At 44.9% G+C, this 14,876-nt stretch overlaps 1 protein-coding gene across 1 annotated transcript; it reads right to left on the reverse strand.

Moving 5' to 3' along the window:
* Positions 1 to 1,661: 1,661 nt before the first annotated feature.
* On the reverse strand, positions 1,662 to 14,658 carry PHKG1 (phosphorylase kinase catalytic subunit gamma 1). Its single transcript, XM_056819713.1, has 9 exons — positions 13,363 to 14,658; positions 12,526 to 12,701; positions 11,793 to 11,847; positions 10,139 to 10,204; positions 9,181 to 9,344; positions 8,793 to 8,883; positions 8,121 to 8,274; positions 5,954 to 6,079; positions 1,662 to 4,967 (listed from the first exon to the last, which is right to left on the reverse strand). Exons 1-9 carry the CDS (start codon positions 13,443 to 13,445, stop codon positions 4,719 to 4,721), a joined length of 1,164 nt encoding a protein of 387 aa, XP_056675691.1. The 5' UTR covers positions 13,446 to 14,658; the 3' UTR covers positions 1,662 to 4,718.
* Between the last annotated feature and the right edge of the window lie 218 nt (positions 14,659 to 14,876).

A 14,876-nucleotide genomic window follows, 5' to 3' on the forward strand; every position in this document is an offset into this window, starting at 1 on the left:
CCCTATATATAGTACTTCTTGAGCCCTGGAAGATTTGCCCATGCCTTCAGCCCATACCAGATCTACCACCAGAACTTTCCACCAAACTATAAGCATTATGGGAAGTCTGAAAGTCTGACTGTCCCAGGAACTCCCAGGATGATGTGCTCTCATCAGTCATCCTGAAGATGACCTACTTCCAGAAGATTGAAATGGTCCACCCATCGTCAGTCATTCTTCTTCCACAACAACATGATGCAGGGACGAGAACAGTGGATTTCAAGACAGTAGAGAATATCCAACAATCAAAGAGCATTTACTAGATGCCAGGCACTGGGGACAGAAGGGAAGACAAAGCCAGTCCTTGACTCAGAGGAGTTCATTCTGATTGGGGAGACAAATCCATGCAGCACTGATGGGCATCCAAGATGTCTACAGTATAAAGGGAAGGGAATCTCAGAGGGAAAGGATATGGGTTCCAATCTCAGTTGAACTACTTACAGAATCACTGAACATTCAAGTTAGGGCTAAAGCAGCCATCTAAGTCATACACAAAAGGAAACCCCACCATGCAAGTGGTTGGTCAGTCTTTGCTTAGAGACTTCTAAAGAGATAGGAACCACCATCTTCTAAGGAAGATGAATCCACTTTGGGACAACTCTAATTGTTGGGAAGTCGGGTTTCTTTTTTTCCTGTTGTCAAGGCAACTCCTGCCTTTCCTACTTGGCATGAAGGAAAGGATGTTGGATTTTGGCCCAGGGGGTTGGGTTCAAATCTCAACTCTGCCACTTATTACCCATAGGACTTTGGACCAGTAACTCAGTCCCAGTTTCCTTATTTGTAAAATGAAAAGTGGTCTAGATGACCTGTACAATCCTTTTTAGATCTATAATCTTTTGCAGCTCAGAATCCTAGAATCCTTCAGTCTATGAGAAAAGCAGATGGTCCCAAGAATAGAGAAATGGCGTCAGGGTAGGTCTGTGCTCCTCTACAGTCCTGGAAGCTCAGCAGGCCAGGTGTGGCTGGAAGCTATGGCTTACAGGATGAGTCTCTCAGATTCCATGCTAGGAGCCAGGATGCTGAAATATTCAAGAATCCACTTGATTATTTATGAGACATTTACTTTTTGTAAACACTGCCTTCATGAAGGTACAGAGCTGCCTCCAGGGGCCGTGAAATATTGTTTGGCAGTCGGGTGAAGGCTTTCAGTCATTTAAAGGGCTTTATCACCCAGCCTGGAGACTCTCCCCAGATGAGATCCTATGATGTTACATAAATAGCCAGATGCCTTTAAAATACAGCAGCTGAGTATTTTCCTTAGCTCTGAGGCCTCCCCTAGACATAGGCAAGCTAAACATAATGGGCCTTTATATACTGCTCTGAGATCTACAGAGCAACTATCACCCATCAACAGCTGAGTGGGAAGAGCATTGACTGGAGGCAGAATACCCGAGTTCAAATGCTGTGTCTGATGCCTATTCTCTGGGTGACCTTGGGCAAGTCATTAAAGTTCTCTGAACCTTAGTTCCCTCATCTGTACTATGAGGGAGTTGAACTAGATTAGCAGTTCTAATTTTTTGGTCCCAGGACCCCTTTACATAAAGCTCTTAAAAATTACTGGGGATCCCAAAGAGCTTTTGTTTATGTGGGTTCTATCTGTCAATTAGAAAGTAAAACTGAGAAGTGTTTGAGATGTTTATTCATTCATTCAAAAACAACAATGAAAACCATTACATGTTAACAGAACATATTTTTCTGAAAAAAAATCTATTTTCCAAAACAAAAACAAAAAACCCTAGTGAGCAGAGTGGCATTGTTTTACACATTTCTTTACAAATCTCTTTAATATCTGGCTTCATAGAGGACAGCTGGATTCTCTTATCTGCCTGTGCATTCACTCTTACTGTGTTTGTAAGAAGTCGTGGTATGTGATTCCAATTAAAGCATGTGCAGAAAATCTGGCTTCTCCCAGATGTGTAGCTAGACATGGGAGGAGCATCTTAACAGACCAATAATAGCTTAGTAGTAGTATGAAAATAGCTTTGACTTCAAAGAGCTCAGGGGCCTGAGGACCCCACCTAGAGAACCCCTGATCAGATGGTGTTAGAGGACCCTTTTAACTCTAGATCTATGCTCTCCTGTAAGCCCCGTGCCAACTCTGGAAGGGGAGGAATTATGGGTACTATCATCCTACTTTAGAGAGAACCAAGATGCAGAAAGGCGAGGAACTTTTACGCCCAATCACCCAAGCTAGTCAGTGTTGGAAGTAGGATTCAAACCCAAGTCTCCCTGACTCCAAGACCAGTCAGTCAACTAGTAATTGATTAAGTGCTGGGGATACAAAGAAAGTCCAAAGGCAGTCCCTGTTCTCAAAGAGCTCACAATTTCATTTGGAAGTCAACATGAAAACCACCAAATTAAAAGGGTGGGTTTATATACAGGGTGCCCCAAAAGCCTCAACTTGGTTCTAAACTACTAAAGCTTAAAACTGCTGATAGTCTTTTTGGACACACTATTCAGGGCAAATAAAACAGAGGGAAGGCATCAGCATTGAGGGGGTCAGAAGTGGCTTCTTGCAGAAGATGAAACTTTAGATGAGACTTTTACGGGAACCAAGAAAGTGGAGATGAAGATGAAGAAAGTTCTAGGCATGGGAAGCAGCCAGGGAAATGTTGGGAGAAGGAACCCTATGTGGGAGGAAGATCAAGAGATGCCACTGGATCACAGAGGACTGGATGTGGAGGAGAGGGATGTAAAGTGTAAGAGTCCATCAAAGGTAAGAAGGAGGCAGGTTACCCAGGACTTTATAAGCCAAACAGAGGATTTTATATTTGATCCTACAGACAATGGAGAACCATTGGTTTTTATTGAATAGGAGGATAACATTCTCAGATTAGCAATTTATCAAAATCAATTTGATGACTAAGGGGAGAAGACTGGAGAGGGAAGAGAGTTGAGGCAGAGATACCAATCAGTAAGCTAATGCAATGGTATAGGCATGAAGTGATGATGAGGGCCTACACTGGAGTCATCTCTGGTCTGGTCCATTATAGATCAAACCCTGGTTCTGGGACATGTAAACTTTAGAACCATAGAATCTTCAGGGTGGAAGGAAACTTTGAGATTACCTAATCCACCACCACCATTTTTCAAAAAAGGAAACTAAGGCTCACCAAAAGGAAGTAGTTTGCCCCAAGAGTATATAATTTTGTTGATAAAATTGTCAAAACTACTTTGACTCTAGCATGAGCTTCAAGATGAGGATAAAAAAATAAAAAAATAAAAAAAAACATGAAGACAGTCCCTGACACTGGAAGCTTCCTTTCCATCACCCTCCTGACTTCCTCCCTCAGCCATAGAGTATTGAGACACCAAGGGTTTGCATAAAAGTGCTGTCCCGGGTCCTGACCCATTCACTGATCTGAGGTTCCACTAGACTGTCTTGAACAACTTGGGGTTCTGCCACGATGTCAGACTCTCTACTTGGAAAGCTGTGAACAATTGCCAAGAGACAAGAGCAAGGAACCATCATGGTCTGTCCTTACGGTCTTCCAGAACTCTTTGCTAACTGAACCTCAAAGACAGATAGGGCTACACCCTCCACATGGTCCCTTCTTCTAGCCCATCTACCACCTCCCCCCATCTACCAGCACCCCCACTCAGGTCCTCTGTGGGAAGAGCACTTTGGCTGAAGAATGATCCAGGCCTATGGGACAAGGACCACCACTAACTCAAGGAACCCAACCTCTCAATATTGACTGCAGGTTCACCTGCCTATTGGATAAAAGAACCCCAAAGCCCATGGACAATAATCACAGACTTAGAAATAGGATGAACATTGGATACCACAGAATGCAAATTTCTCAAACTAATTTAGCCACAAATTTTGAATTTGAGCCTTGATATTCATTGTCAGATGCCAAAAATAATGTTCCACTCTGTGGAGGAGACTCTGGAATACTGAGACTCTGGAATACTCCCTGAGAATAAGGGGGTAGCCAAGGATGTCAGGAAAATTTTAGAGCCGGACAGATTAAATGAAGCCTCTTTTTACAAAAACAATCGTTCTGATATGTAATATTAGTTTTCGACACATATTTTGTATTCTAACTCTGGATATCACATATGAAAGGGGGAAACAACAGGAGGACTGACATTTTCTTGTGGAACTCCTAGTGCCATTGTGTCAAACCCTCATTTGGCTGTTGAGGAAAGCTGAGATTCAGAATTGGGCAGTGACTGGACCCAGGGCACACAGTTAGTCAGAAGCAGAATCTAGACTAGAAGTGAGTTTTCCAGACTCCTAATCCAGGACATTTTCTATTACTGTATGCTATCTGGCAGGATGGAGGTGGGCAGAGATCGAGGGGCCTGGGCTCCTCAGAGAGGTCTGAGCAGAAGATTGAGACTCCCATTTCCAGCTTGACTTCCCTTGTGCTCTTGCCTTCTATCAAGGTCCTGAAGATTGAGCTCATAATTAGTGGCCAGGGGTACATCCTGCCAACCCAGAGACTCAACAAGGAGGAAATTCAATCCAACACAAGGGACATCTCTAGTGAGTATCCTTCAGCAAAGTCTCAAATGTCTCCTTAGGCTCTACTCCACTCCTCCAAATCCCTGGGGAAGACTGGGAGAAGCAAGGAGCCCTGAGTAGCTCCCAGGACCCAGAAAAGGCAAGTAACTCAGCCAAAGTCACCCAGCCAGTGGCAGGCAGCACTAGGGTTTGGCTCCATAGGCACTCAGAAGCCTTCTTCCTCAGCCAGGGAGAGGAGCACAGCCTTGGGAGTGTTTTCGAAGAGTGCAGCCCGGTTCTGTTGCTGGCCTTTCTTCACCCAGTGGCCATAGATACGGAAGGCACAGGCATCAATGAGTTTCCTCAGTGGTCTCAGTGCATAGGGATCTCGGAGTACAATTTCTCGAGTCACTGGCTTCATGCGCCGGTATTGGTAGTAGACTCGGACAGAGGCGAGCACAGTCAAGGCAATCACCTGCAGAAAAGGGATAGAAGACCAAAGTAAGGGGACCCAGGGAAACCCCCCTCTCCCCTTCCTTGGAGAAACCTCCCTACAACAGAGGAGCAATGGATTGAAAAAGAGAGGTCAGGGGTCCTGGATTCAAATTCCAACTCTGCCACTATGACCACCCTAAATGCTCTCCCAAGGCCCCTTCCAGCTCCAAATGGATGATTCCCTGAAAAGTGATAACACCTTTGAGCCCCTAAAAACCTGAATTCACGTTCTGTCTTGGGAATATCCTGGCTGGATGATTCTGGACAAGTCATTTATTCTCTCTCTAGGTAACTCTCTAAGGAGGAAAGTGCCAGCCTGCAGTGATGAAAGGAGACCCTAGTGACAGCACCAATCCCTCACCCTTATCCACATTTCTACCCTGCTTTCAGGTTTTCAAAGTATTTTCCAGCCAATAGCCCAGGGAGGTCAAGACTGTATTCAGATGCCCATTTTCTAAGTGAGAAAACTATAAAGCTGAGGCCAGAGCAGGGACGTGGCCTGTCTATGTTCACACATTATAGTAAGCATCCAATCTCCAAGAATCAGAAAGGATCTCAGTTGCTCCTTTCTCCAACCTGAATCTGGCTAAGTGAGGCTTCCTTCTTCAGTACCAATCCTCAAATACCATTGTTTCCCAATAGAAGAGGCAGCCTTTTTGAATGAGCAGGTGGAGGGCTGTCTCTCTCTCTGTCTCTCTCTCTCTCTCTCTCTCTCTCTCTCTCTCTCTCTCTCTCTCTCTCTCTCTGAGAATGTTCTTCTAGTGTGTGAGATAGAAATCAGAGAAGAAGAATTCTCAGCTGCTTTCTGGAGTCCACTCTGGGGCCAGAAAGATTCAAACTGCAGGCTGAGGGGGTTCAGATTAGAAGCTGATGAGAGAAGGTGGGGGAGACCCCAAATGGGCAAATGGGGGGGGGGTCTTTGATAGCCAAGGACTGTAGAGGGAATGGTAGTCAAAAGATCTCTACCTTGAACTTGCCCCTGGGGCTGAAGTGACGGACTTCCTGGACCACATATTGCTGGAAAAAGGGGTGGGCCAGGGCTTCCTCAGCTGTGCACCGTTGCTGTGGGCTCAGGACCAGGAGGCGAGAAATCTGGAAGAAGCCAAAGGGTTCCCCCTCAGCAGCACTGATGGGAAGATCTGACCACTTTATGGTCCCATGATATCATATTCTATTTGAATCATGGAGAGAATGTGGCATTGGGGAAATACATGACCTTGCCGAGTCCTTCCTTCCTCCATTCCCAGCTCTCCTCTATCTCCAGGCAGAATCCTACCCAACCAGTTTATTGTCCCCCCTCCTTCCATGAAAAATCCCTCCTTTCCCAGAGCAGAACTATTCATTCATTGGTTCATTCCATGATCATTAATGCCAAAACATCATCCTAGGAATATAAAGACAAGAACTAAAACTGTCTCTGCCCTCATGCAGCATGGATTCTACTGAGATGATGAAATGGATGTACAGACAAGTCAATACTAAACATACAAAGTAATGGCGTCCTGATACAGTGGAAATAACTTGAGTCAGAGGATCAGTTTCAAATTCTGGCATTATCATCTTTGACTTGGGGGAAATCATGTGACTCTCTGAACCTTGGCATCATCTGTAAAATGTAGGGGTTGGACTAGATGGTTTCTAAGATCCTTTAGATATCTAAATCTATGATTCTATAAAACTAAATAGAGAGTAGAGGTAGTTTGGTAGCACAGTAGAGTGCCAGACCTGGAGTCCTCCTAGGACTTGAGTTCCAATCTAGCCTCAGATACTTCCTAACTGGGTGACCCTGGGGAAGTCACTTAATCCCCTTTGCCTAGCCCTTTCCAGCTCTTCTGCCTTGGCACCAATACTTAGTATTGATTCTAAGACAGAAAGTAAGGGTTAAAAAAACTACAAGTTGATTTGAGTAAGGAAGAAAGGAGAGCACTATTGACTGAAAGGGTTAGAAAAAGGACTTCTCTAGGACAAAGGTGTCAGAAATGCATCCTAAGGGCCCCATGCAACCTTCAAAGTGAAGGCCTACTCACATTAAAGTCTAATTGGAAAGTATTTAATAAAATAAATAAAAATAGAATACGACACAGAAAGTGTCAGTGATTTTTGAAATCAATATTTCCATTTGAGCTTAATATCACTTCTTAGACCATGGCTTCTGATCTGAACCTTGCCAGGAGCTAGGAATTCTCAAGAGTGAGAAGGGAATGGGGGCAGCTGGGTAGCTCAGTGGATTAAGAGCCAGTCCTAGAGACGGGAGGTCCTAGGTTCAAATCTGGCCTCAGACACTTCCCAGCTGTGTGACCCTGGGCAAGTCACTTGACCCCCATTGCCTAGCCCTTACCACTCTTCTGCCTTGGAGCCAATACACAGTATTGACTCCAAGACGGAAGGTGAGGGTTTAAAAAAAAAAAGAGTTTGAAGGGAAGAGGCTCTAAGTAAAGGCAGAGGGATAAGAATTGGGGAGGGGAAGCAGCTGGATGCCATCCATATATGGGGAATCGTATGTGGACTGGAAAAGAGTGCTTGAGGAGAATGTAAAACTGGGCTAGAAAGAGAAGCTGGAGAGACAGATAAGACAGACAGGCAAGAGACAGATACATAGATGTAGCTAGATAGCTGGACAAGTATATATGCATATATACAGTGATAGATAATAGATATAAATGTATACGAGAGAGACCATGAGGCAGAGAGAAAGGAGATAGATACAAAAGAACTTTAAATGACAAAGGAGACTTAAAGAGCATCAGAGCCCTATGGCTGAAGATTATCTACTCCATCACCTCCTTTGACAGATGAGGAAACTGAGGCATAGAAGTGCTCACACATCAAAGTAATGATATCACTAACACTAGAACCCACACTTCTGTAAAGATTAAAATTTACGGAAGTCCAAAAAGTGCCAAGAGAGAGCCTCTCAAAAGCCTTTGAATCAGCTTAAATACCTTCTCGATCTCGGCCCAGGTGAGATTACAAGGCATTCTGGGGAAGTGGAGCAAAGGCTCATGGGGATTGTAGTCCTGTATTCGAGTCTATTTTTTACACTTCCTGACTTCCAGTCCAATATTCTTTTCACAGACCCTCCCTCCTCTTCCCTATCATGGCTCCAACCTAGAAGGGAGAGCCCAGTACTCACAAGGTCCTTGACAGTGTCTGATCGGTCATCCCATTCTGGGGAACCAAACTGGTAGTTGCCACTCATGATCATTCTCAACATCAGCATCTGCTTCCGGTGCCAGAAAGGGGGAGAGCCAGCCAGGAGGGTATACATGATCACACCTGTGCTCCACCTAGGGACAGAAGGGAGGAGACTCCAGGCACCAGCACTCAGGGTTCAGCTCAGTGTTTCTTTTGAAACTTATTTTATTTACATTTCTCTCACTTCCCAAGCTCCTTCTCTCTACCTGTATTTCTGTGTGTATGTCTCTATTTCCTCCTCCTCCTCCTCCCACTACCACTACTACTAAAAACTAGAACCTTCCCTTAAAATATAAACCTTAAACCAAACAAGTGGACATATTGGCCACACCTGGAAGTTAATGCTTCCTTCTCTATCTTCTCTAATGAGAAGAGAGAGCATTTTCAGCTTCAGCTCTCTGAAGTCAAGATAGCCGGAGCTTTATGCATTGACTTGGATTCTGAGTCTTCATTTTTTCCCTTCCATTATTCAAAGAACAACAAGGTCTACCTTCTCCCTACATTTCTATTGCTTCCAATCCCCCAAACCTTATAGTGACCCCTTCTACTCCCTGACTTGTAACCACCCTTTGCTACTGACCCCTCCCCTTTTTCCCTGCCTAAAACTCACATGTCTACTTCTTTCCCATAACCAGGGTGGCTGTCATTCATGGAGCACTCAAGGATCTCAGGGGCCAAGTAACTTGGAGTCCCACACACCTCTGGCAGGAGCAGAAAGATAAGGAGACATTAGGACAAGGCTCAAACTTGGGGGTGGGCATAGAGAGAAGGCAGAGGAGAAGGTGGAACAAGAAGAGAACAAAGAGAAGGAGGATGGAGAAGTGAAAGGTCTACAAGAACATCATCCTTGGAGCAAGAACCATGCCAAGGTTGGTCTTATCCCAGCCACTAGTCAATTCGCTCAAGTGGGCAAGAGCATGGAGAGGGCAGGGGATTAGCCAGGTAACCCAAAGCAGGCAACAGGTTAGAGAATAAGGAGAAGGTTTTGGCTGCCCTACCTCGAAGCTTCTCTCCAGGGTTCAGCTGGCAGGAGAAGCCAAAGTCAGTGAGTTTGATATTCATGTCGTCATCTAGGAGAATGTTTTCTGGCTTCAGGTCTCGGTGTACAATGTCCAGCTGGTGCAGGTAGCAGATAACCTCTAGTAGGGCTCGCATGATCTTCCTGGTTGAGGAGAGGGGTGCAAGGGAGGTAAGGAGGAAGGAGAAAAGAGGGATTGTTCAGAACACCCTGACCCCTAAGCCTCTACCAGTCCTCTGCACTGAGGTCCATAAACTTCTAACCAGGACTGAAGCATCTGACGATCTCCAGGAAGGGGGTGTGTTTATTAATCCCATAATAAGGGGAGAAGCAAAACCTCACACTCTTCTCCCAGCCATTCCTCCTGCCCATGTATCCTCTGGCATAGATAGGGACTAGCATATTCCCCAAAATCAGAGACCCTTGTACCTAGAAGATGGATTGTTATCTACTGGATATCTAACTGGATAACTACCACTACTGGAGCCATGTGGAAACTCTTGTTGTAGTCCCAGTCCTGATTCCCTTCTTCTTCAATGCCCCAATAAGGAGACAGAGACTCTTGTTGAAGCAGAGGAGGAGGTAGACAATTACCAGAGGAATAACAAACCTCAGAAAGCACCAGTCCCTCTTAGAAATAACAGTGATGGGGGGCAGCTCAGTGAATTGAGAGCCAGGCCTAGAGATGGGAGGTCCTAGGTTCAAATCTGGCCTCAGACACTTCCCAGCTGTGTGACCCTGGGCAAGTCACTTGACCCCCATTGCCTAGCCCTTACCACTCTTCTGCCTTGGAGCCAATACACTGTATTGACTCCAAGATGGAAGGTGAGGGTTAAAAAAAAAAAAGAAATAACAGTGATGAAGATGATGAGGATAAGGTCGTTCCACTGGGGTAGGGAATGGAGCTAAGGAAGTGTCTAGTGACCAGCTCCCCTCACCTGGTTTCTTTCTCACTCAAGGTGACTTTTTCAGTGAGGTAGTCAAAGAGCTCGCCTTTCTTCATCCTAGACAGGTGTTGGAGGGAAAGAAGAGGAAACTGAATGAATGCACAAGATGCTCCTATCCCAGTTTTATCACCTTATCATAGGCACTCCCTTGTGTCCCAGAATCCCCATGGAAGCCAACTAGCATGAAGTTGCTACTCAAAATGGATGTAGAGGTTCAAGATTTGAAAAAAAGGGAGAAAGAAGCCTTTCTCCATCCCTCTTAAGGCTATCACCTTTCCCCTCAGTTTATGGGATTTTGCAGTTGTCTCTCAAAGAATTGATAATATTAATAATAATCATGATTTCTATTATACCTCAAATTTTCCCAAGTTCCTTATCTGCTGTGAGTTTCACAACAACCCTGAAAGGTAGATATCAATATTCCTATTTCACAGATAGGTAAAAGGAGGCCCAAGGACAGTGACTGGTCTAAGTACCTGCTAGTTGTCTAAGATCAAGTTGGCTGATTGGGGGAGAGGTATTGTAAGAGGCTAGCCCAAGAGTTCTATGACTTGCTTCATGTAACTGATGTGCTCCTAAAAGATTATGGTTAAGTCAACTTATAAATACACCTGGGGAATGTCATGGTCTTCATAGTGAACAATGAACATTAACTGAGTGCCTCTTCTAGGAAACAACTAGAACTCTGGTGGTGAATCTTTTTTTGTAATATTTAAGATGTAAACCATAATTTAATATGTTTTCTTAAATCAAGACAAACCCATGCTACAGTCTCTTTGAAGGAGGAATTTTCTGATGGCAAAGAAATACACTCAGATGGAAAGGACTGGAGGAACCCAAGAAGTCCTTCCGGGGAAATCTTTTGTTCAAGTCTCCAAGAATCCTATTTAGAACGAGAAGACACCTCAGAGATTATCTAGTCTAAATTCCTTATTTTATAGTTGAGGAAAGTGGCTATGTGATTTACCCAGGGTTACACATTTATTGTGTGTCTTTTTTTTTTTATCCTCACCAATACTAAGTATTGGTTCCAAGGCAGAAGGGTGGTAAGGGCACTAGTGAGCCTTCTGACATTTAATCCAGAGATCATTCCACTCTTGCCCATCTGGATGGTGCAGTTCAGAAGTTTGAGCTGATTTAGCCTCAGTTTCCCCCTCTATAAAATGAAATGCTTAGACTAAATGAGATCTATCATCCTGTGATCTCTAAGGCACCTTTCAGTTCTGAATCCTGAGAGGCTAAAAATGGATGATATGCCCCTGGGTGAGCCACAATTAGAGTTCCTATTTTTATAGTGTTAACGTGTTGGCTTTCTTTCAACAACATTCTGAAGTCAACAGTGCAACTATTATCGGCCCCATCCTATAAAAGAGAAAACTGATGTTCTGCTAGTTCTGCAGGGCAGAATGACTTGCTGCTAAGGGTGAGTCAGGGTGAGAAAATGGATTTTTCCCAGCCCACTTCCCTGCCCCCAGGGCTCACTTCCCTGCATCATGAAGCTCCATGGGATTGAACTGGAAGGATTTGGGGAAATGGCCTGAAAGAAGAGACTCCCTCCAGCAGAAGCAAAGAATGGCTAACTCTGAGGCCCACCACCCCTGCCCCTGCCTGGGAGAATGGCTAGCTTTGGGGACCAAGTACTCACAGGTCAAACACCAGGAAGAAGAAAGTGTTGGTCTCATAAGTGTCCTTCAGCTGGACTGTAACGGAAATGACCAGCTAAGCTTTAGGCTGCAGAGAAGTTGTTTGGGGGGAAGGATACAGGGAGGGGAAAGGACTGGAGTGATGCTAGTAAGGGAGAGCTTTAGTACACAGTCTGACCAGGCTTGACTTGGGTTTGGGAGTTAGTGCAGACAGGAGGTGCCCAAAGCTGTTCCCTCATGCTCTCCAGCAGCTGGCCAATGGCTTTGCCCAACGTCATCCTTCTACCTGCTCCCACACTGTCCCTGTCCTTATTTCTATCTGCAGTCAGCCCTGACTGCATCTTTTAAGGAAGAGGGGGAGAGTTTGGGGAGGGCGGGGAAGTCTGGGTCTTTCTGCCTGACAGAGAGAGAAGGCCAAGCTAATCTCTCTCAGGTGAGTGTTCCCTGTTTGAGGTTCTCATTTCTCAGGAAGATGGTTTGGCTGGGTCTATACAGGCAATGCAAAGAAGAGAATTAATACAACTATCTGGGGATTTAAGGCAAAAAAAAAGTATTTGTGAACTGAATTATCTGAATAATTGTCCAGATTCTCCATTTTGGGGGCAGGGGATAGATGTAGATTGATTATTCTTGGACTAACTCATGTTCCCCATCCCACCTCCTCATACTCCAGAACTTGACTCTTGAACCACCCCCCTCTCCCTGAGGATGGCAGCTGATGGAGGGGGGACTCACTGACGTTGGGGTGCCCGGAGACCTTGCGCAAGATGTCAATCTCCTTGATGGTGGCTTCCCGCAGTTCCTGGATCTCCTCAGGATTTAGGTTGCCAGCAGTGATATCAATAATCTTCACCGCATACTCCTTACTGGTGGGCTTGTGGATACAGCGTCTCACAACGCTGCTCACACCCCTGGAAAAGAAAGCTCAGCTGGAGAGAGGGCCAGCGACCCCAGAAAATTGAGGGAGTGGGACAGGTTCCCACAAAAGAGGGGATAATATTTTACAAGTGAGAAAAGTGAACTCCAGAGAGGTCCAATCATTCATCGAAAGTCCCTCAACAGAGCTGAGACTAAAATCATGCATCCACAGTTGAAAGAAACCTCACAGGCTCCCTCATTTTAAAAAGGAGAAAATTGAGACTTGGACAGGTAAAAACACTTGCCCAAAGTCATACAGGCAGTAAGCATCAGGGGTAGATTTTGAACTCAGGTCCTCTGAATCCAAAGTGAGTGTTCTTCTCAAGGTACCATGAATTGATCCTACCTTGCAGTCCAAATCTCTTTCCACTAAGCTATGCATTCAGACCACAAATGAGCCCTATCCCCAACCTAAGGTTAGATTCAAGTGAACAGAGGTGGAATAACCCTAAAGGGGGTAAATCTGGACTGGTTTTTATCCCCTTTACTTGGCCTGGTACATGAAGTCCAGAGTACCAAACTGAAGGGTTCCAATTCCAAGGAGAGAAATAAATGGCCAGTAGGGGATGGATTGAGAGAGAGAGAGATCACCCATGGAAAGATCTGAATTCTCAAAGAGGTATAGAGGAAGGGTCTTGAGGGAAAGGATCTTACCTCCCCAGGATCTCCTTGGGTTCATATTTCTCATAGAAACCCTGGGCAGAGTGCGAGTCTGGCAGCCCTTCATCTCGGGTCATGGTCTATTCTTCAATAAGATGATGCCAAAAGGTTTTACTGGAGGAGAAAGAGATTAAGTTGGCCAAGTTTGACTTTGATATCCTCTCTCACCTCCCCTTTTAGTCTTAGATGACTATCACCACCCCACCTATTCCCACCATCACAAGAAAGAATCTTCACATTCTTTCCTCTTCCATCCCAGTCGGTTGCCCCTTTGAGAAGGAATTGACAAACTAATTCACACCAAGGCAGGGGTTCTTCACTTTTCTGTGTATGTTTTGGGCCTCTCTGGCAATCTAGTGAAGCTTATGCCCCCCTTTTCAGTATCATGTTTTAAAACACATGAAATAAAATCCACAGGATTGCCAAGGAAACCACTTCTATTGAAAGAGTTCTCAAATGCTTACCCAAAACATTCACAGTTACCATTAAGGTTAAGAACCCCTGTATTAAGGAGCAAAAACTCCTTAATGGATTAATGCTTTATCCTTCCCAATGGTATCTGCATTTGAACAGGTACAACCATCAATCAACACACATCTGTTAAAGGGTTTGGTATTATGCTAGGAATTGTGCTGGGTGCTGGGAATACTGAGATAAAACCAACAAGGATTCCTGCCCTCAGGGATTCCAGTCCATTGTGGAAACATGTTCATGTGTAAGTCAGTACAAAATACATGGAAATACAAGGTGTGGCCTATGGTCTAAGGATGGCAGGGCTCACAGATCCAAGGATCCATTTTGACCCCAAAAAGCTCGGTTTCCCTCTTGGCATTATTATCCTATGCTGGAGAACTCCAGGAAAATCTAGGTTTCCCTAAATGTGAAGAAGAGCCACAACTCACATACCCATATACACATATTATGTAGGGGACAGTCTTTATTTCACCCCCACATAAAATACTAAGATGCTCAAAACTCCCAGGAGCTCATGAACAGACATGGAAACACACAAAGCTCTCAACTAACCCATTAGACACTCCCATCACCTATCCCCACAGAAGAGTAATACCTTTTGGAGGAACTATGAAATAAGCAATCCCTTCCCATCAGATCCTTGTCTTAGCAATAGCTGAGACAATGCCTTAATCTCTTACAAGAAAGAGGAGAGAACTAATTATGGAAGGCTACCCTGGCCAGTTCCACCTAGCTAGAGAGATGGAGTACTGGTCCAGGGACCAATTAGATAATGAGTGTTCTAGAGACAAGAATAAAAAACTGTCACCTCTCTTCTCTATCTCTGTCCCTCTCTCCCTCTCCCTTTCTCTCACTCCCTCTCTCTCTATCTCTCTGTCTCCCCCACTCTGTCTACTCTGTCTATCCATCTGTCTGTCTCCCTCTCCCTCCCTCTCTGTCTCTCAGTATCCCCCCCATCTCTGTCTCTGTCTATCTACACACACACACACACACACACACACACACACACACACACACACACACACACACACACA

This window comes from Monodelphis domestica, chromosome 2, assembly GCF_027887165.1.
Source record: "Monodelphis domestica isolate mMonDom1 chromosome 2, mMonDom1.pri, whole genome shotgun sequence".
NCBI classification, from domain to species: domain Eukaryota; kingdom Metazoa; phylum Chordata; class Mammalia; order Didelphimorphia; family Didelphidae; genus Monodelphis; species Monodelphis domestica.

What these genes read in the sequence shown, in the direction of transcription:
- PHKG1 (XM_056819713.1), bottom strand. Translation starts at nt 13,445, where the DNA reads ATGACCCGAGATGAAGGGCTGCCAGACTCGCACTCTGCCCAGGGTTTC. An exon ending in CCCTGGAGAGAAGCTTCGAG is followed by an intron (nt 8,884 to 9,180) that starts GTAGGGCAGCCA and finishes TGCTCCTGCCAG; the next exon opens with AGGTGTGTGGGACTCCAAGT. An exon ending in CAGACACTGTCAAGGACCTT is followed by an intron (nt 6,080 to 8,120) that starts GTGAGTACTGGG and finishes GGCTTCTTCCAG; the next exon opens with ATTTCTCGCCTCCTGGTCCT.